Source organism: Camelus ferus, chromosome 16, assembly GCF_009834535.1.
Source record: "Camelus ferus isolate YT-003-E chromosome 16, BCGSAC_Cfer_1.0, whole genome shotgun sequence".
Taxonomy (NCBI): Eukaryota; Metazoa; Chordata; class Mammalia; order Artiodactyla; family Camelidae; genus Camelus; species Camelus ferus.
The window spans coordinates 445,836-466,775 of record NC_045711.1 but is presented as its reverse complement, the minus strand read 5'-3'; the positions used below and the strand labels follow the sequence as shown (position 1 = coordinate 466,775).

Sequence of the window (20,940 nt, the reverse complement as noted above, 5' to 3'; positions counted from 1 at the left end):
ATAAATATGGACACCACATACCAAAGATGAGACAAAAGTCTGAAATGAGATGCTTGTCAAAAGTATTCTGAGACTTTATTAATTCGTACCTATTGAAGAAAAAAAAAACCCTATATACAGCTATGTGCACAAAACTCGAAAGACCAGAAGCAATACATCTCTCTGGCGTGGGCCTTACCATTACTCCTTATTTAAAACACACTAGATTTCCCCATGACTATAAAAATGACATGGTCATTGTAGAAAATTTGAAAAATAGGAGAAAGCATAAGAAGGAAAATAAAAATCACCCATAATCCCACCACTCAGAGATAACTTAACATTTTTGGTGTATCTCTTCTATGCTTAAAAAAAAAAACACTTTATATGTGTTTTACACGATTGACGTCACACTAAATACAGTTTTGTGTCCTGCTTTTTTCACTTCGCATGGCATTAGGAACATCTCCCCATGACGTTACAAATTCTTGGTGAATATGAATGCACCGGCCATTTGTTCAGCCCCACGTGAGGACTGGGCGTTCACCCCGGGCTGGGCACCACGCTGCCTGTATGGGGAATAAATAGAAGAGACGCCAGAAAAGCAGGTGTGGGATTGCTGAGTCCACAGCACAGATGAATTCGGGGCTGATCTCCTTCCCTGGGAGGGAGTCCGGCTCCGAGCAGGATTTCCCTGCTTCACATGAGGGCTTGCTGGCAGGTTCATTCATCTGAGATCAGGCCTGGCCAAGGTCTGTGTCACGAGGCTCTGACACAAAGGTCAGCCAGGATAGGGAGCATTTCTGAACTGACAGTGTCAGTCAGTGGAAAACGCGGCTCTGCTTGCTCCCCGGCTAGTTAGTTAACTCCTTTTCAGGAGCGAGGTTAGCAGGAGTCAGGGTCCTCTAGAAAGACCCTGCTCTGAGCAGCTTTGGGCTTTCAGCTCCGTGGCTGAGCGAGGGTCAAAAAGCAAGAGCAAATGAGAAAAAGAGAAATCACCCCGGATGGTTGGTAAAGATAGCACTTTAAAGTCACCTGGGGTCTTCACGTGACCAGCAGTCCCAGACGTTGCTGGGGTGTCATGTTGGTGTGAAACTGGCAACAAGGAGAGAGACGAGAAAAGGGGGTGGGGCTAGGGGATGCCCCAAGTGTCGTTCTACGTGGACCAGATTGTCAAGTTCAAAGTGCTCCTAGCTTTCTTCCTGTGGAGAGCGCTCCTTACATCATGGGGTAGGCGATGACAAAATAGTTAAGCTCTGAATCGATCAGCTTTCTGTACTTCCTGTAAATTTCCCGCAGTGTCCTGTCCTCTTCATTCGTCTCACATCTGTTTGTGTAAATTCTCACCTGTGCAGAGAGAGAAACACCCCCGCATGCACGTGCGCGCACACACACACACACAGTGACTACATCATCCAGGCCCCAGAGACAGTCCGGTGACGGACACGTACAGTTGTTGGCAGAATCAGGAAAAACCTAAACCCAACTAGTAAGGATGAAATCTCCAGATTCCTTTCCATGAAATTGTTCATTTCCAACAGACAGTCTCATGAGATGTCCGTCCCCCCACTCCTCTGACGCCCTGCCTCATCCCCGACCTTTGTCCCAGAGCAGGAGCACTGTGGCTGGACGCCTCCCACCCTGGGGCCGGATGCCCCTGCCCCAACCCCGTGGAACCCCCCTGGGGGTGGCTCTTACCTTGAGTGTGCGCAGAGCACACTGCCCTTCTTCCTGACTCTTCAGGATCCGTTCCACAAACTTAACATCGAGGAAAGCCCAGATTTTGAAATAAAACAACTTCCTGCAGGATAAGATGAGGAGGTGCAGCTCCTCGTCCAGAGACTCATGGTTGTTGTTGAACTCAAAAGTTAGCTTCTGGAAAAGTGCCAGAGGGGAAGACAGATGTGGGCAGAGATGCTGGGACTGGCTGGATTGTTCCATAACACCTCATGACCCACCTTTGGCCAGATAGCCATGTGGAAAAGGAACACTGGACATGCTGTCGTCAGAGGAAGGGATTTGGGAATGAAAGGATCTTAACCACATTTGCAAAACTTGGAGTTTGGGGGCAATGTATCTGGAGTCTGGAGACCAAGGTGCTGGTCCCAGCCTGGCGGTAGACCAGCCGGGTGACTGGGAGTGGGGGGGGGGTGCCCAGACCTCCATTTCTTCTGAGGAAGGGTAGCAGTGGCGTCTGCCTGTGCACTTCAGGGCTGTCTGAGTGTTAATGAGCCCTTAGCATTCTGTAATCCCTCTCTGTAAGTAGGGGTATTTATGCCTGTGAACATTAATCATAAGCCTTCTGTGAGGTCCTTAGGAGGGACAGAATGATCGTGATTTTATAGATGGTGAGCCGCCAGGTTAGAGAACAGCCCGCCCCTCTGAGCTCTTCAGTGCTTTGGGTCGGATTTGGCTTTTTGTCTGGTTCAGAGTCACACTGTTTCCTGTGCGCTGCTGTGACCAGGTGGAAGGGTGGGAGGGGCTGCTGGCCTGCTGCTCACCTGTAGGGGCGCCTCGTTGCTCAGCCTCGCCGCACTGAGCTGGGGGATAGAGGGCCTTCCTTGGCTGTCAGCCAATTAGGAATTGGTTCCACGTACAGGAAGTGAGCAGTAGCTTTTGTCCTCTGCTGTAGTCTTGGGGGACCAGGGGAGGCTTAGTCTGGTGACATGTTCCAGGACTTCAACTTGAGATTGAGTGAGTGTGTGTGAGCCCAGCCAAGAGCAGACAGCCGTCACTCCTCACAAGCCCCCCGGCCCTCAGGGCATACCTACCTGCAGGGTGTGCCGGAAGGTGGGCAGGAGGTCCGTCAGAGTGGGCCTCATGGACCAGTCCGGGTCGCTGAAGTAGCAGCTCCTCAGGCTGATGCTCCTGACCGGGATCTCCTGCAGGAGGATCCGGGCCAAGCGCTCGTGCTTCATGACTCGCTCAAAGAAGAAGTTCACCTTGAGGCTGGTGGCGTGCCTGGCCAGCTTGGCCCAGGACATGCCCCAGATGACCTGGCTGTGGGGGTCATGGACGTGGCACTTCACGTTCATGGTCCAGAGGGTACCGGCATTGTTCTCACACAAGTTCTCCAGCAGCTCATCGGAGATGCAGTTGTAGTTGAGGGTCAGGGACACGAGGCTGCGGAACGTGGCCATGGTCTTGTGGAACTGGAGGCTGCTGTAGACGGCGAGGTGGTGACTGAAGTAGTCCTCGATGTTGAGCTCCGACACCATGCTCTTGCTCCTTAAGTAGCTCAGGGAGTTGAGCACGTGGCAGCCTTGCTCCACGGTGAGCCTGGCCCCCTTCAGGTTGAGATAATCCAGGTGTTTGCCCATCTTCTTCAAGAAGAAGCTCAGGCTTTTGATGAACGAGCTCCTGATGCTGTTCCTCCAGACCAGGCGGTCCAGTTCCAGGTGCTGGATGGAGAGAGACTTCAGGCGGTTGTTACTCTTGCCCAGACATGAGAGAAGCCCTCGCATGGTGACCTGGAACTTCTTGGTTAGGACAGCGTTGTAAGGATTCAGGAATTTGATCTCCAGGTGCTCCAGATAATGACCAAATTTCTTCACATACCAAAGAGCCGACTCGAATTCAGACGCGTGTACCCTGGAAGGTCTCCCACTGAACGTGATGGTTCTGTATCGCCAGAGATCAGCTGAATACATCATCTGGTTCCACTTTCTGCAGACAAGGGCTGCTCTGGACCTGTCCCTGTCTCCCAGCCACCAGAAAACACGACGCAGGCACACATCGGGCAGAGCGGCCCAGCAGCTCTGGTCTTGAGGCTGGATCAGTTGGCTTTCTTCGTCCATCAAGGAACCAGGATGTCCACTACAGCTGAGTGGTAGGCAGGGCTTCCAAAAATGAGGAGAGAAAAGCAATCACTTGTTTTCTGCGGAGAGTGAAAAGGAAGAGCCATTACCTGCCAAACACCTATTAAATAAACCCAATGGAACAAACTTGCACCATTGGCGCCATGTGTAGGTACTGTGCTGGTGCAGGGGGTGCAATAATTAATCCACCAAGCAGTGAACACCTGCAAGAATTCACAGCCTATTGGGGGTCCATCAGGTACACAGACCAGGACTCAATTACAACCCTGTGGGAGAAGTGAAAAGCTTCAGGCATATTCATGGCGCAGGGTAGCGAAAACAAGGGGTGATTAGTTTTGTCTAGGTAAGGAGGAAGTAAAGAAGGCTGCTCAGAGGAGGTGGCATCTGAGCTGGGTTTCGTAGGGTGAGTAGGATTTGCAAGGCAGACCAGGTTGGTGGTGGAGGAACTGGTATACTCCAGGCAGAGGGACTAAGACGTGCAAAGCCACAGAACTGTGAGCGTATCTGATGTGTTCACACTGTTTGCAACTTAACTTGTGACGGGCAGGGAGTGATGGAATTGGAGCTGAAACTGTGGGAGGTACTGGTTCAAGGGCATCATTCTAAATGCCCTGAATGATACGATAAAGGCTGTGTCCTTGATGGATACCCACTGTCTCCTCTTCTCAAGACTTTAGAATCTGACATCGTCTCTGGATGAGAATCATTGTGTTGGGCGCCATTGCTGTTGGCTGTGTTTATATTGGAAAGGTATAGCAGCAGAAGAAGGATGGAGAACCTCAGCTGAGGCCAGGGAAGATGGAAGGATCACTCATCCAGAAGTGATGTGGTCAGTCTTGAGGTGTAGAAAGGATACTCAGGGGGAGTGGAGGAAGGATGTTTCAGAGCAGAGTCCAGGCTCAAAGCCTTGGACTAAAGCAGCATTATAGTGGGAGTGGGGGTGGGCTTGCGAGTTCTTTGGTAACTGGTGAATATAGAACTAGGAGGACTGGAAGGTCTCTGACTTGGCAGTTGGATTGTAGGTGGTACGCCAGCCAGGGTAGGAAGTCCCAGGGGAGAGCTGGGCTCAGGCCCCACCTGACACATTGAGCCCTGGGTCAGACTTTTCACAACCATCCACTGTAATCTTCATGGCTTTGCTTTCAATGTTTCCCCTGTCTGAGAGCTCTCCTCCCTTTCTTTACCTCTCCCCAAGCCCCATTCTCTAAGGTTCAAGCCCTAGCACTCCATAAAGCTTGTATTGGTTTCTCTACCAAGTGGCCCAAGATTATTTACCATGGCTCATAAAAACTTAGAGCTGGAAGAGATCTGAGAATTGATTTTTTTTTTAAACAGGTGGAAACTGGGCCCAGAGAAGTGACGGGGCTTGCCTATGTTCACACAGCAAATTAGTAACAGGGTCCAGGTTAGACCTGAGCTTTCTCTTGTTTCTCTTGTATTTTTTCCCTACCTCCACTTTTCAGGCCTTGGGTGCATGGGGACAAATTAATCTTTCTTTTTTCTTTTTTTTTTCCAGTTCAGGAAAGACACTTGTCTGGATAAGACCTCTCTTTGATTCTAGTTATTTATTTCCTTTTAACTCTGTCCCACTCCATTGTTCCACACCATAGTCAACTATTCCATGTGTTTGATGTGCTTCTTTTTGTGTGTGGCTTGCCAAACGTGCATTCAGTATTTGTAAACGTCATTCATGTTGCCCTGTGTACGTCTCACCCACTGGATCTGTCATCTGAGTAAGCCCCTTTGTAGGGATCCCCGCCCTTCTCCTATCCACTTCCCCCATGATGGACCCCCAGGCCTCTTCCAGCTCACCCCCAGCACCACAGTGGCAGTGAGCATCCTCAAGGGAGCTCCTGCAGGCAAGCTCCTGTAGGGGACTTACTTTTGGGGTCTTCTCCCATGCCTTTGTCCTCACTACCCTGTCATCATCTACTGAACAGTTTGGCTCGTGCCTCCAGCTGGCCCTCCCATCTCCCATCCAGACAGACTTCCACATGGGAATTGGCAGCAGCCTGCCTGTCCCCACCCAGGACACAGGGCTCCAGTGGGCTCAGCCTGCCCCCTTCTCTTTCCCCTTTCTCAGTGTCCACCCCTTAGTATAGTCTGTGTCTAAGCCTGTCTCTCTCACAAAACCCACACACTCCTTGAGACTAGGGGCAGCCTCATTTTTCTTTTGAGGAGGTACTTAAACATTTAACTGATGAGGAAATAAGGTTGTGTCTTCAATCACATACAAACTACCCGAGGCTAGGGGACTCCACAGCACTTAGCAAGGAGCAAGGTACCTAAGAAAAACTAAAGCAGTCTGAAAGCTGATCAAACGAAGCCCTTTGCCCCAGCAAGGTCATGGGTCAGAATTATCAGACACTTTAAGTCATAGGGTAGGGTTGGGAGAATATCTTTGGTGGGCTGGGAAAGGTGTCGCAAGTGGTCCAAAAGTCATATGCCATTACCTGGACCCCCCTCCCCCCACACCCCTCTCCCCTGTGCCAGAGGCAGTGAGTGTAGTAGGTTAGATCCTGGTTCTGTCAACTGCTGTATGTGACCTTAAGGCAAATTAGTCAATTTCTTTGTGTCTTAGTCTCCACATCTGTAAATAGGGGTAATAATAGTACCTTCCTCCTTGTACTGGGGGAGTTAAATGGGCTGATATATGGAAAGCACCAGAACAGTGCCTGGCACATAGTAAATGTTATACAAATGTTTGCTGCCATCAGAGAGTTAGTGCCAAGGTGCTTCTGCAACACCCCTGTATGGAGGTCTGAACACACTCATTTCACAAGTGGGGAAACAGAGGTGTTAGAAGGGTAGGGAAGTGTCCCTGTGAGATGGCGTGGTAAGTGGGGAGATGGGATTCGAACCCAGCCTGAGAACGCTCCAACCCAGGCTTGGTTCATTACGTCACACAGCTGTCAATCCTGGAAGGAAACCTGGGTGTCCGATCGATCGCTGGGACAGGAGAGGTGGCCCGGAAGCCTCCCGGGGGAGGCGGGGGAGGAGGGCAGCCCACCCCTCCCCGCGGGGTTCTCGGGGCGTCCAGACCACCCACCCCCAGCCCGCACCGCCAGTTACCGTTCGCTGCGCCCCGCTGCTCCGGCTGCAGGGACCTCGAGCGCCGGCCTGTCCCGCCCGCGCCGCCTCTGCCCCGACTCTAACTCCGCCACCGCGGGGTCCGCGCCCGGGGCCCCCGTTGAGGCTAAAGGCCGAGTGGCCCCGCCTTTGTGACGCGCCGCCACCTGCGGGGCTCTGCGCATCCCCAAGGCCGCGGGGCCCAAACCTGGGGTGACCAGCCCAGCCGATGGTGCGCGGGGGTGGGGGGTGGCCAAGACGAGTCCGCGCGCAGAATTTCCCGAAGGCGCCCTGGCTGGGGGGCCGGGAGGCAGGAAGCTCAACCCCACATCCGCTGCCTGTCCCTCTTCCTGCGAGGAAGAGGTTCTGCCCCAGACTTGGGGCTCAGGCCCGCGCTGTCGTCACCTTCCCCGTCCGGACCCAGCCCTGGGGTTCTGTCCTGTCCGGGGGACCCAGCGAGCACGCTTCTCTTTGGGAAAGCACGGCAGAGCGCTCTGCCTCGGCTTCCACTCCCCCCACCCTGGCCCCCTTAGACAGGGTTCCCAATGAGAGCCTTAAGCAAACCTGTCTTAGCGATGTGACAAGGCTTGAGAACCACTCCACCTCTCCAGTTTTGGGAGGGTAGGGCTCACCTAACCACCCACTGTCTTGGGCCCTTCCCTCCCTGGTAAGGGCTGGTGCCCCAACTGGTCTCCCCAAAGGCCAGGCAGAAAGGTAGGGGTGTGCTGTTTGCTGGGAGGTCGGTTGCATCTCAAGGTGTCTCCCAGCTGCTGTCCCTGCCAACAGCCTTCAGGGGCACCCTTTTGCGCCCTTACCTGGCCTTCACCTGCCACCCAGCCTCACTTTTTTCTTCCTCCTGCCTTCTTTCTTTTTTTCTGCCACCCACTCCCCTTTCCTTGTGTACTGCCTCACCCCACCGTCACCAACCCTGGAAAACCAGTGAGAACTCTAAAGGTGCTGGACAGGCTTTCAGGGAAGGCCCTTTATTCTCCAGGGACAAAGCTGGGTCCCCGGTATCTAGGCAGTGTGGGGCCTGGATGCTTGATCAGAACTCTCAGGCAGAAGAGCTGGAACACTTTTTTCTCCTGGTTTATCTGTGGCTCTTGGGCAAACCAAGATCTCTGTTAAAAGAAAGAAAATAGTTAAAATCCAGACCTTTTCTTCTACAAGAAAGAAACCCAGTGAATAAAACCCATCTTTTTTTCCCAAGTAAAGACTAGCACAGGGGAGGGTATAGCTCAGTGGTAGAGTGCATGCGTGAGGTCCGGGGCTCAATCCCCAGTACCTCCATTAAAAATACATACATAAATAAATAAACCTAATTACTCCCCCCCCCCAAAAGATGAGAAATAAGAAGAAAAGAAAAGAAAAGAAAAAGACTAGCATAGAAAGCATGCTGAAAAACCAGTATAAAAACAGAATCATTTACGTTTGTCGTACCTTTTCTTTTCCGGTTCTAGCTGGAACTTCTCACTTGTTTTCCTTTTGACGAAGCTAACCACAAGCATTTCTCCTAAAGAAACGGACGTTTTAAAAAGTTCAATGTGTTTAAAGTGGGAAGAGTTAGTTCCTGGGGTATCTTTGGGTACTGCTATCCCCAGTTCCCAGAGCAGGAACCCTGAGCTACAGACAGCATAGAAAAGGCCTGGAGCCCAGTGAGCCAGGAGGGGTTCACGGGAGCCTTGGGACAATGTTTAATAGAGGCCTGTCATTATCAGGGGTTGGGGCGGGTAGTGGATGAACACATTAGAGGACACACACCATGGACTCTTATGCGGCCATTAAAAAAAAAGGAAGGAAACACGTCATTTGACTTGGAGGGATGTCCTTGGATATTGATATCCTTGGATATTGATGTCATAACATTAAGATGCAAAGAATTGTGCATAATTGGACTCCAAATGTGTGTATGTATATGTATGTGATTATATAATAGAGTTGCCAGACAAAATACAGGATGCCCCGTTAAATTTTAATTTCAGGGAAACAAGAATTTTGTCTTAATATGAGTATATTCCATGAAATTATTTTGTTGTTATTTTTGTCCCAAGTAATGAATTTTTATTTGCTAAATCCAGCAACCCTATTATATAAGGATGGAGGGTGGTATGGAATTATGGAAGATTGTGGGAGGCAAGGGAATGTGGCCCTAGTGACATCCCCAGCAAGTATGAAACTCACCCAACTTTGTAAAATTATGTGCTTGTGTGCATAAAGAGATGCCTAAAGAAGCAGGGGGAAAAAATCCCCAATATTTAGGTCTAGTTTCTTTTGTAAGGAGCGTGTATCATATGTTAAGTGAAAAAGGCGAATGGCAGAGTAATGAGTATAGGAAGATGATATATGGGGGAAAAGAAACAATTCAAACCCCATAGAGGCTTGTTCACGTTTGTGTGAGCAGAGGTAAAGCTTTGGAAGGACACCCACCAGGTGCTGAAATTGGTATCTCAGGTCAAGGCACTGGGGGGTGGGGTGGGAGTGGGGAAGAATTTGCTGTATCTGTATATTTGTTCGTATGGGTATCATGTCAACTGGTTACAACAAAATCTAGTATCTTGTACTTCTGTTTTTTGAAAAACATGAAATAATTAAACCCTTTTTTTTTTAAAGTGAGGCATCCTGTTTGGGGCTTAAGAGCATTTATATACACACATACTCCAGGCTGCGTTCTGCCATTCTCTAATTGTACAACCCTGGGGAAGCCACTTGACCTTTCTGTCTAGTTTCCTTATCTGTAAGCTAAGGATTAAACACCTGCCTGTTGTTTTCAATGACTAACCATTTGTAAAGAACTTTGAAGTGTAACTGGTGCATAATGGTTAACTACCTCTGATGCTAATTCTTATTCTTACTTATTTTACATTTAGGCTGTAAAAATCAGGCTACTGAGGCTGTAAATCCTGAAGTAAACCTTGACCTGCTGGAGGCAAGATACCAACTGACTTAGGATCTTGACCAAGGCTCTGATCTCTGGGCCTCAGTTGCTTATCTACACCACGAGAGAGCCAGACTGGAGGCTCTCTGTTCATTCATTTACTCTACAGTTTTGGAGCATTGGCTGTGTGTGGTCAGTCCCTGGACTGGGAACTGGAGACACAGAACTGAAAATCTGGCTCTGCCTTCAAAGGTGGGAGATCATGCAAATATATTAACCAGGTGATAGGCGTCATGAGAGTGGATTTGGGCACACAGAGAAAGGGGAGACAGGGATGTCTGCAAACATCCTGGTCTTGGATTTCTTTAAACACTGTCCAGATGGTTCACAGCCAGGTAAGGAGAGGACAAAGGCTGGGTACCTGATGCTGACTTAGGGTTGGCAGAGGAAGTAGGTTGCCACACTGAGAACATCTCCTCAGAATGTCATAGGCTGTCTCATCTTCTACGGGAGCAGAGACCCTGAGCTTGTGATCAGACTTCAAAGGCAGATCCGTGGTTTTGTTTGTGCCTCTTGGTGCTTGCCTCGTTGACTTTTCAGAAAGAAGGGGAAATCTGCATATTTTTTTTGTCTTTGGACGGACACCTTTTTCTGCTGTGGAAGTTTGATCTTGAGCAGCCTGACTTGGAAGGAATGAAGGAGGAAATTCTGGTTTTCCAACTGGAGAATATTTCACAGACTCTGAGACTGGACGACACCTATCCTGCAACTGTGAGTCAAATATCAAATTAAAAAATGACTTTGGCTTGAATGGTTGGATAATACAATAGGCGAGATAACCTGAAAATTTCCCACTGTGAACATGTAGGAATGCTGCATAAAATACGACAAACATTCATTGAGCTGACTTGGCAAGAAAGCAGGCAAGCTCCACGTTCCAGGAATGAAGACCTGGCCTGTTAAGCACATGAGTTGACCCTTTGGGAGGAGATGTGTGGGATCAGTCTTGTAACTAAGAGCTTAGATGAGAGAAAAGTCCCAGCCACACAAGGTGTGAAATTGGAAGACAGACTCCCCTGTCCCTGCACAAAGCTGGGAACCTTGAAGGCTAAACTAAGGTGGCTAAGAGAAAAGAATCAGGTAATTAGAGAAAGGAAAGTGGCAAGGAAGTTTGTCTACCTTGCACTAGAAATTGAGTGTGGGGAGGCAAAACTGACAATCCTAAAAACTCAAAATCAGAGGCTCATGCCATTCTTGTATTTGGGGTTCAGATTTACATAAGCCTCATGGTCTGAGAATACCCAAGCAGAAGAATTAATATAAAAATGGGATGTATGGCAGAAATAATCTTAAAATCCCTCTGGAGGGTACATAATCCCAAACTATGTCATAAAGTATTCTCACAAAGTCTCACTGTGGGAGCCCATGATTGGGTTAATAAATTGTAACAGACGCCAGCCGCTTGTGACCTTTAAGAAGAACAAATGTGCTTAGTAACTGCTTTGCTAGCAGGTGCCTGTGCATCTGCACTCCTGTCTCTTTGCAGTGAAAAGCAGAGACAATGCCTTGCTTGCATAGTTGAGGTTTTAGCCTAGGGCTGCTTCCAATGGCAAAGCCATTTTGTATCCTTTTCTATAAACACAGAACACAGTTTGTTTATCATAAGCATAGGTCCATAGTTCAGGGTTTACTCTTCTCATTGCAAAGCGACTACCTAAACCCTCAACTATAAATGCTGGGCATGCTTCCTGCTTTTTAGATAGTCTATAATCCCCAAGACAAGGAACTGGCTGGTCTGGTGGTCTGTTTTGTAATCAACATCTTATGTCTGAAGAATGTACCTTGTTCCCCTCTCCCCATGTCTGTCCTGAAGATAAATTAAGCCTTTGTACTCATTGTGGATTCTATAATCTCTACCCGATCCTGTCTTTCCTTAAGCTCCTACATCGCATGACACAACTGTTGGTGATTTTTCCTTTGATTGTACACAATAACTGTGGGAACATTTGAGAGGCTCGAAGAGTTGGTCCCTGACTCCCTCTCGCTCTGTTGACTTTCCACAGAGTCTCGAGTAATTCATTCTGTCTCAGGGGGACTTCTGCTGGACAAAACCCACATCTCACCATCTAGAAACTCACGTTTCAGATTTATACACAAGGAAGCAGTATACCTTGAGTAAGAGTCATAGACACAATCAATGGCAGGATTAGTCTCCAGGAAGTTCAGATAACAGAACTCTAGGAGAGAAACTGTAAAATTAATTAAAATGATTAAAGCAAGAGAAAAGAACATGATCCTATGTAAAAAGAGTAGGTGAATCTGAAAGAGAGATAAAAAGAACTTCTAGAAAGGAAAAATACAGATACTAAAACTCAATGGATGGGCTTAAAAACAGCAGAAAAGATTTGGCCAAGAAAGAATGAACTTGGAAAATAGATTTGAGGAAATTATTCAGAATAGAGGAGAGAGAAATATAAAATGTGAAAGATTAAGAGACATGAAGCTAGAACAAGATCGAATATACACCCAATATGTTCTACAGAAAGAGCTGGGGAGCACATGGAGCAGTTAGGGGACACTGGGGAGTCAAAGAGGTTACAGCTGAGACTTTTCCAGAACTGATTAAGACAGAGCTAAATCTTTAGATTCAATCTGGAGAAATGCTGAAGAAGAGAGAAAAACAAGCACATTTGAGCATAAATCCTCCCTTAGATACACTGTAGTGAAACCACAGAAGATCAAAGGCAAAGAGGATCTTGAAATCAACCAAAGAAAAAGGTTATGTGCAAAGGAATGGCAGTTACACGGAAAGCTGACTTGTCGATAGCAATCACGGAGGTGGGAAGATGGTGGGATCATCTTCAAAGTGCTAAGAGAAAATAACCGTTAAAACCTAGAATTTGATATCCAGTTAAACTACCATTCAAGAATGCAGGAAAAAAAAAAAAAGGAGGAGGGTATAGCTCAGTGGTAGAGTGTGTGCTTAGCAGAAAATGACTATTTTAAAGATGTATATTAAAGAATGATGAGTCAAGTGACCAGACATCTTGGATCTACTTTAACATACTTTCAAAAAAGAACAAAAAAGAAAAGAAAAAAAAAAAAGGATAGCTGAGACAAATGTGGAAAACTTGATTGTTGATGTAACTGGTGATGAATACGTAGGGGTTAATTATGTTAGCTCCATTCTTTTGTATTTGTCTGAGAATTTTTTGTAATGCCATTTAAAATTTTAAGATGGTAGATAGGTTCTGTAGCCATTGATGCTATCATTTTCAGACCTACAAAGTCTAAAAAATTAGTCTTCTGTGCTTTCTTTCTCAAGAAACTATTCAAGGATATGCTCTACCAAAGAAGAAGTAAACCAAGAAAGACAAAGACGTGAATCTAAAATTTGGGGAACAGAACTTCAGCACTGGAGAGAGGGGAAGAAGTTCCCAACTACTCATCAGGCCTGGGAGCAACATGCCCCAAAGTGAACAGGCTAGAATACCTGATGTGTTTGATTGTACTGAGGGGGAAATTTTCAGCCCTGGTGGAAAGTTTTAGGGATGATTAAGGGATGGGTACCTAGCAAATGAAGCAAATGAAAAACTGAAGCAATTATTAACTCCAGAGAAAACAAAAAGTTGTAGAAGAAAGTAAATGTAATCATAGTTTGTGTGGCATAGCCATTTGTAATATTTACATGGTCATAATAATGTAACATTGAATTTAACCAGAATTTAACATTGATTTAATCAGAATGGGTGATATCACTATATGGAGAGGATGGAGGAAAGAAACTTAGAGGTGTGTATAGTATATAGGTGGTGTAAGAACATGAAATCTATATCCCTAAATCCTTGTGAATTAATAGATAATACCTAAAATTGAAAAAAAAATCAGTATAAGAAGATGTTTTAGAAATATGGGACTAAATACCAGAAGAAATAGCCAAAAGAATTAGAAAATAGAGTATTTGTGTTTGGGAAGTAGTTAGCATGAAGCTTGTATTTTAACTGGGGTGGTAGGAGACAATTAACAAGGGCTGTGATAAATAAGTGAATCAGATAATATGTTAGAAGTTGATAAATGTTTGGGAAAGAATAGAGAAAGGTAAGGGGGATGGTGAATGTAGGATGGGAGACAATTTAAAATAGGTTGTCTGTGAAACACTCAAGTGAAGAAGCTGAGTAGGCAGTGATATATGAGTATGAGTCTGGAGCTTGGGAGAAAATTTTGGAATGAGGTATAAATTTGGGAGTGTCTGCCTATATAAGACATTTTTAAAAATCGTAAGATTTGATGAAATTATTGAGGCATTGTCATTGAGTACAGGTAAAGAAGAATACAGAGAGTGGACTCTACCCCCCCAACCCCAAATTAAGAGGTTGGGGAGCAAGAGGAGGGGAGACCAGTGAGGTAACTGAAGGCCAGGAGAGCATGGTATTCTGGAAGCCAAGGAAGGGGCGAGCTGAATCATGAACAGTCGAGGGAGTGATGAGCAGCGGTGTTAACTGCTCCTCATAGACCGAGGACTGACCACTGGTTTTAGCAACATGAAAGTCACTGATGACTTTGACAAGAGCAGTTTTTGGGGTGGCGGCATGAAGACAGATTGGAGTGGGTTTAAGAATGGGAGAAGAAAGGGATTCAAAGACTTTAGACAACTTGTCTAGACATTTTGCTACAGAGAGGAACAAAGAAAGAAGATGGCAGCTGGCAGGAAATGAGGTTCAGAGAAGTACTTTTTATTTCTCTGTCTTGAGGTCATGTTAATATAAAGTGAAAGACCGAGAACCATAAAACCACATTATGTGAAAGATTTCAGTCCCGACTTGCAAATTTAAGAGAGAGAGACAGAGAGATGGAATGCTTTCCATGCAGGGCCAAAGATGGCACCACCAATAGAAGTATTTGTTCATATTACCCCTTTAAAAGCTTATCATAACAAATGTTAGAACATACCGAAGTGGACAGTTTGAGACTCAGTTGTTGCCTACATGTGTAGCTCATTCCACCTTGCCCTGTTGTAGGAGAGAGAGTGGGGAGCAATGCTGGAGCAGAGGAGCAACATCACCTCTAGACGGGAACACAGAAATCTCCTCTATGATTGACAGGTGGGAAGCAGTGTGTGCACGTGTGGATGCTGGCCCGGGGTACCTCTGGTGGTCAGTGGTCATGGATGTTTTCTTCTCACGAAGAAGCAGACAAATCATTATTCCCACTTTCCTCAAAGAAGAAAGAGGCTCAAAGAAGCTACACAGCCAGTAAGTGGCAGAGCAGAACTGAAATCCAGAGTTTCTGACCACAAACCTAGTTCCATGTTTAGTAGTGTCCTCAAGTAAGAGCGCAGATATCCTTGGTTGCCAATCTGGACATTTTGAGGGAAACAGTCAGCTTGCCTCTTGTTTTGATGCTCATCAAGAATCTTCTGATTGAAATGAAAGTCATGGACCACTTATGTACTAGAATAAGCATCAGTATTAAGGAAAACAAATATACAAGTGCTTTCAATGTGCAGCTAAGGCTGAGAATCACTTGGCTGGGGCAGTGCTTCTCAAAGTTGAAACGCAAGGGACCTTGTGAAACTACATATTCTGATTTACCATTTCTAGAGACAATGCTAAGATTCTGCATTTCTAACAAGCTTCCAGTGATGTTGCTGGTCCACAGGCCACACTTCAAAAAGCAAGGAGCTGAGAGGTGGGAACGACCCAAATGTCTATCAACAGATGATAAGCAAAGTGTAGTATGACCATTAAAAAGCCGTAAGGGGAATGAAGCACTGACACAGGCTAAACATGGATTCACCTTGAAAACACGATACTCAGAGAAGGAAGCTAATCACATAAGATCACAGATTATATGATTCCATTCACAGGAAATGTCCAGAATCGGTAAATCCATATAGAAAGCAAGCATTAGTGGCTGCCGGGGGCTGCAGAGAGGGAGGAGTAGGGAGTGACTGCTTTCTGAGTCCGGGGTTTCTTTTTGGGGGGATGAGAATTTCCTGAACTAGACAGTGGTGGTGGCTGCACAACACAGTGAATGTTCGAGACGTTATTCGTGGTATGTTTTATATGTGTTTCCCCAAAATAAACAAGAAGGTCTAGATCATCCCTAGGTCATCATTTAGTTCTGATATTCATAGTTCTCTGAACTGAAGGGGAAGAAAGGATAAACAGCTCTCCATCCAAGGAGAAGGAGTTGGGTTCTTTGGAGAGAAGCCTTGGTAAGCTTCCCCAGGGAGAAAAATCCTCCATCCAGCAAAAGAGGGGAGCAACTTAGGACAGCTAATGCACTGAAAGGTGCTCAGAGTGATGGAGAGAAGAGTCTGTGAATGTTCCCAGGCAAATTCGGTCAGTTAATCATATCATTACACCTTTACAGAGTGCCCTTTTGGTACCCAGCCCTGATACCAGCTTCAGTGTAGGAAGAAGGAGAAAATCACTCACTTTTGCAGGAGCTCACTGTCTAACAGAAAAGACTCCCACGAGGGGCATAAAATGATAAGGTAGGTCCCATTGATGACCAAATTGCAATGTTCAGGCCCTGAAGGTTGAAGATGATCAGAGGTGGTCAGGGAAAGCTGGACTGGTCAGGGAGGCTCCTTGAAGGGCTGGTGCTGTTGGAGACTAATTATGCGTGCTAAGTTAGCCTAAAGCAATTACAACACCTCTTTCTGAACAAAGCGAGACTGAATATGGGAACCTCTAATATCCACGCTGTGTCAAATTGGATCCAGAATCTACCTTTCGTGTCACACTTTTTGGAACATGGACTGGCTATTGGCACCATTAGAATATGACTAATTTCTACTCACCAGGTGGTCGAAATACTTATTTCCTGGGATCATTTGGTTGCAATAATCACAGCAGATGTTGCTTTCAGGAGCTGGAATTCTCTCCCCTGAATAAGCACAGAAACGACACCACAAATGACTGCCCTGGACAATGGCTAGCCCCACGGTCTCACAGCACGGCCTGCGGTCCTGAGGATGGACTGCCCCGGGCCTGCCATGCGCGTCCTGCACTGCCAGTGTCCTTGGCCATACAGGCAACCCTTGGTGGAATCGCCCACATCGTTTCCTTTAAGCCGCAAAAATGCACTCAGGGCAGCACACAGCCCTGATGAAGAGACATTTTCCTGGCGTGGTTCTGGTTTCTAAGGAGACAGAGGATGCCGTTACCACAGATGCCCGTCCCGACCAATCTGACTGCTCTCTCATTTCACTAATTTCTGAGCCCTGTGATCAAGGGAGGAGTCACCACACGCATCTTTGTTGATGGTGTTGAAGCTGTATCGTGTTGTCTTGTTGAAGCTGTGTTGTGTTGACAAAGTTGCGCTGACGTCATGTTGCTTGTGCTGAAGCCCAGCCGTGCCGGGAATGTACGCGAATCTGAAGCACTCTAGTTTTTCATGTGCTGGTTTTGATAAAATTGTTTACCGGGACAGACTGACGTCCAAGGGATTTTAGGCTCTTCCCACATGTTACTGTGTTACTGAAGCAAACAGTGAACAGAAGAACGGTCACATTGCTGGCTTGTGTCCTCCGTGAACACACCTCATGAGGAGGTAACCGGGTCAAGAGAACACAAAATGGTACTAGGCAGCCAATACGTAGGCTTGAGAGTCAGGAGCTACAGCAAGCTCCCTTCCGTCCACTGCTGATGGTGGAAAACCTCCTGATTTGGTGTCAGGGAATGTGGCTGTCCTGCCTAGCTGCTGCCTCTGGCAAGCCCTTGTTTCATCCTATCTGTAAAAGGATGCAGGTGGATCTCTGCCAGGCTGGAATCGCGCTGGAGGAGTTCAAAGGAGGCCTCCCGTTTTGCAGACCCCCGTGGCCTCTGCACTCATCTGTGTAGCTCCCAGGACCCCCCTGGCCTCTTGGTCTCCTTGGACCAATTGTGTAAAGACCACAGCAGACACACAAGAAGGCCGCTCTGGTACCTGGTCTGTCATCACACACGTGTCGTCTGTCCTGCTGAGAGCTTACATCCCTGGCCACCCCGTCCAAGAGAGGCTCCACTCCCCTCCCCTGCCTGTGCTGCTCACCTTCCTGGAGCCGGGCCTGCTCGCCCCGACACACATCTCTGTGCTTGGCCAGCACATGGAGCATGAAGAGCTGGCCGCAGCCGGGGCAGAGCTTCGTCCGCCGGCCACAGTGGTGCTCATGCAGCTCCACCTTGCTGAGGCGCACGGCCAGCTCACAGAACTTGCACTCGACCGGGCGTTCCTGGCACTCCGTGGCCTGTGGAGAGGCAGGCAGGACGGGCACGGTCACTGGCCTGCAGTGACTGCAGTCGGGTTGGGGAGATGAGCTTATTTCCCCGGGGGATTAAAGCCGGTAAGAGAAAGCAGACGGGGAGGGCCAGAGGGGGGAACTCTCGGGCTCATGGACCACGGGGAGCACCTCTGACCGGCATCTGGAGGCGGGAGGCCTGGTGTCCCTGTGGTGAGCTAGGTCCCCATCGTTCCCCAATCCTGACTGGGCCAGAAGTGAGAGCTCGGGGGAAACCTTTATCGTTGCCCACCCCTCCATCTCCCGGGCTTGGCGGTGCCGGAGAAATCACACTTGACTCTCACCTCGTGAACCTCCAGCGAGTGCTTCGGCAGGCTCTGCTGACACATGGCACACCCCACCTAGGAGCACAGAGGAAGACGCCTTGGCTCCATGTGTCAAGTGTCGGGGGTGTGAAGGCCTCGGGGCAGGGATCAGGTGCCCTCGGCTCCCTGCAGCATCAGCCCCGTGTTCGAGGAGCGACTGTGGGAACTGCTGAGCGTGAGGAGCTCCAGAAACAGCAGGAGAGGGGTCAGCCTTTGACCGACCTTGGCCACAGCTGCCTTCTGGAGCTCTCCTTTCCTGCTTCCTCTCTGGACACATCTCAAAAGAACATTGTACCTTTCCTGAAACAGGGGCCCCTTGCCTTGGCCGAATCCTCACCCCTGTAGGGAAGGGATTGGGAGTGGGAAGGCCTGGAGTCGCCTCCGCTCAGTACAAGAAAGGCGGAATGAATTACCCTTCCCACCGCAGTGAAGGCTGGCGCACAGGGGCTGGGGAACGGGTGCCCCGAGGTGCTGCAGTGAGGGCGGGACTCCCACCTCCGTCCCGCTCCCGCCTCCTCACCTGCTGGTGCCCGCCCCTGCAGTGCTCGTCCATCTTCTCCTGCGGGACGGCCTCCTTGCACTCCGGGCAGAGGACCAGGAACAGCAGGCAGTGGGCCTCGTGCAGGGCCAGATGCGCAGAGGCCACGCTTCTTTTGCTGCAGGAGGGAAAACAGGCTTATTTCATGGTATAAAGCCTGGAGCCATATTTCATACCCAGGGCTGCTGGGCTAAGGTGTTTTGAGGCCTTAAGCACTGAAAATGTGATGGTGATACTGCCTGTCCCCTTCCCCATGCTGGTCCCAAGTCAGAGCAATGCAAAACCAGGAAGTAAGTGGCAGGACCCTCCACAAGCTCTTCCACCGCCCGGGCTGAGAGGGAGTGGGCGAGGAGGAGCAGGAGGGAGAGGTCACAAAGGGTCCTGAGGACACCTGGGGAGGTGATGAGTAGGTTCATGGTCTTGACTGTGGTGACGGCTCCACAGGTATATACATACGTCAAACGTGTCAAATGGTACACTTTAAAAATGTACCATAAATGCAGCTTATGTCAATCATACCTCGGTAAAACTGTTTTTAAAATGAAATAACAAATATCAAATATTTTGTTTGTTTTCAGGTGTTCCCCTGCTTGACCCACAGCCGGTTGGAAATCCAGCCCTGCCACGCCCACGCTCCCTGCGAGGGCAATGCCAGCTTTCAGAATCCCATAGGGAGAGCTTCCCCCGTCTCTGAGGGTGAGAGGCTGTCTCTCTGTGCCCTGTGCGACCTGCAGAGAGGTTCTGAGACCCTTCTTGGAGAAGGCTTCTGAGTCTTCTAGCTCCTGGGCAGGGCGTTTCTTAATGCTCCTCATCACCCAGAAATGCCTTCTTTCATTGCTCCCAGCTCTTGCTTTTGGTAGCATGGGAGAAAGGACACCAGTGGCCATAGCCTTAAAGGCCCAAAGGATGATGAGAGTTGCCCGCCCCCGTCCCGGGCACAGGGGATGTGGCCAGAGGGGAGTGGCTAGAGCCTCACTCCTCTTGGTCTGAACAAGCTCTTGGATTCCGCACCACCCAGGCAGACGGCACAAAGGCTGCTCCCCATTCCTGCCCTCTCCTCTTGCCCTTCTGCCTGGCCTGGCCCCTTTCCCCCACTGCTCTCCCTGCCCCGTCCCCCCCGGCTGTCCTTCCTGAGCTGGTTCAGACACCAGAGAGCCAGAAGGGCCTGGCGAGAGAAGGCTCTCTGGGAGGGATCCCTCTGGTTCCTGCCACAGGTAGGGAGCTTCAAGAGCGAAATGCTTCAAGGGGCCAGGTCCCCCGGAGTTAGAGGTGTGGTCTGGGACCCTTGCTCCATCCCGTCACCCCGCCCCACAGCTCCCCCTCAAAGTGAGGGTGAGTCTCTGTGGGTCACTTTCTTTCAAAGACTAGTGTGAAGAGCGTATGATCAGAATCCCAAGTTAGGGCCCAAGGTCTGCCAAGTACTAGTAGCGCAGCAGGACAGTTAGCCTGGCTGTTTGGCTTTAGAACTGTCCCAGAAAGTCTGAAATATCTGGGGTGGGGGGCGGGGGCTGGGCCAGGGCTGTTACTGACCCTGACCGCCTCTCATCATCTCAGACACCTACTGAGCTTAAACCTCCGCACCACAGGGGCCCGCCCTGGCCCTCCGGGGTGCATGGATCCTTTCCTCCTCACTTGAGAAACAGCCTTATCCTGTCTACTCCCCTCATCAGCCAGCCTCAGGTCAGCCACTAGGGAAAGCAGCTTCTTACCAGTTCCTGCACATCTGAGAGTCTCCCTCCATGTTCTTGCCTCTGGAGACTTCGTCCAGTTTCAGTTCTTGCGTACAGAGAGAGAAACAAAACTGAAAGTGTTCCAGCAACCCCGCCCACAGCCCAGGGAGGGAGGGGTTTTCAGAATTCTCAGCCCACAGCTGCTCTTGTGGTCGGGCACTCCAGGAAGCTCCTCTGTAGCACAACCAGCCCAGATGGTCCCTGCTGCCACCCTCAGCCTGTGCTCCTGCCACCGGCTGTTCCTATGACCCTTTGGGCGGGAGCCAAACCTTCCCTGGGCAGCAGCCCCTCCCTTACCCATATGGCCTCACTGCACCCAAGTCTCTCCATCCCCTTCCT

General features: G+C 48.9%; 2 protein-coding genes across 6 annotated transcripts; both read right to left on the bottom strand.

Moving 5' to 3' along the window:
• Positions 1–45: 45 nt before the first annotated feature.
• Positions 46–7,918, bottom strand: FBXO39 (F-box protein 39). Of its 2 annotated transcripts, XM_032497993.1 has the most exons (4): positions 7,794–7,918; positions 2,751–3,856; positions 1,678–1,854; positions 46–1,326 (listed from the first exon to the last, which is right to left on the bottom strand). In XM_032497993.1, the coding sequence occupies exons 2-4, from the start codon at positions 3,774–3,776 to the stop codon at positions 1,198–1,200; spliced, it is 1,332 nt and encodes a 443-aa protein (XP_032353884.1). In that variant the 5' UTR covers positions 3,777–3,856; positions 7,794–7,918; the 3' UTR covers positions 46–1,197. The 2 variants fall into 2 exon arrangements, with proteins under 2 accessions (XP_032353884.1, XP_014408143.1); XM_014552657.2 differs by lacking the exon at positions 7,794–7,918 and having other exon boundaries at positions 2,751–7,678.
• Positions 7,834–20,785, bottom strand: XAF1 (XIAP associated factor 1). 4 transcript variants are annotated; one of them, XM_014552661.2, is made up of 8 exons: positions 20,581–20,763; positions 18,854–18,989; positions 18,313–18,369; positions 17,782–17,977; positions 16,550–16,635; positions 10,163–10,510; positions 8,307–8,379; positions 7,834–7,987 (listed from the first exon to the last, which is right to left on the bottom strand). In XM_014552661.2, the coding sequence occupies exons 1-7, from the start codon at positions 20,610–20,612 to the stop codon at positions 8,323–8,325; spliced, it is 912 nt and encodes a 303-aa protein (XP_014408147.1). In that variant the 5' UTR covers positions 20,613–20,763; the 3' UTR covers positions 7,834–7,987; positions 8,307–8,322. The 4 variants fall into 4 exon arrangements, with proteins under 4 accessions (XP_014408147.1, XP_014408150.1, XP_014408148.1 ...); XM_014552664.2 differs by lacking the exon at positions 10,163–10,510 and having other exon boundaries at positions 20,581–20,784; XM_014552662.2 differs by lacking the exon at positions 18,313–18,369 and having other exon boundaries at positions 20,581–20,772.
• Positions 20,786–20,940: the final 155 nt, after the last annotated feature.

Coding starts and splice junctions, on each gene's coding strand:
- XAF1 (XM_014552661.2), bottom strand. CDS start 20,612: ATGGAGGGAGACTCTCAGATGTGCAGGAACTG. Junction 18,370..18,853: donor GCAGGGGCGGGCACCAGCAG/GTGAGGAGGCGG, acceptor CTGTGCTCCTAG/GTGGGGTGTGCCATGTGTCA. Junction 10,511..16,549: donor ATAAGTATTTCGACCACCTG/GTGAGTAGAAAT, acceptor TTTGACTCACAG/TTGCAGGATAGGTGTCGTCC.
- FBXO39 (XM_032497993.1), bottom strand. CDS start 3,776: ATGGACGAAGAAAGCCAACTGATCCAGCCTCAAGACCAGAGCTGCTGG. Junction 1,855..2,750: donor CCTTCCGGCACACCCTGCAG/GTAGGTATGCCC, acceptor GCACTTTTCCAG/AAGCTAACTTTTGAGTTCAA. Junction 1,327..1,677: donor GTGCTCTGCGCACACTCAAG/GTAAGAGCCACC, acceptor CTCTCTGCACAG/GTGAGAATTTACACAAACAG.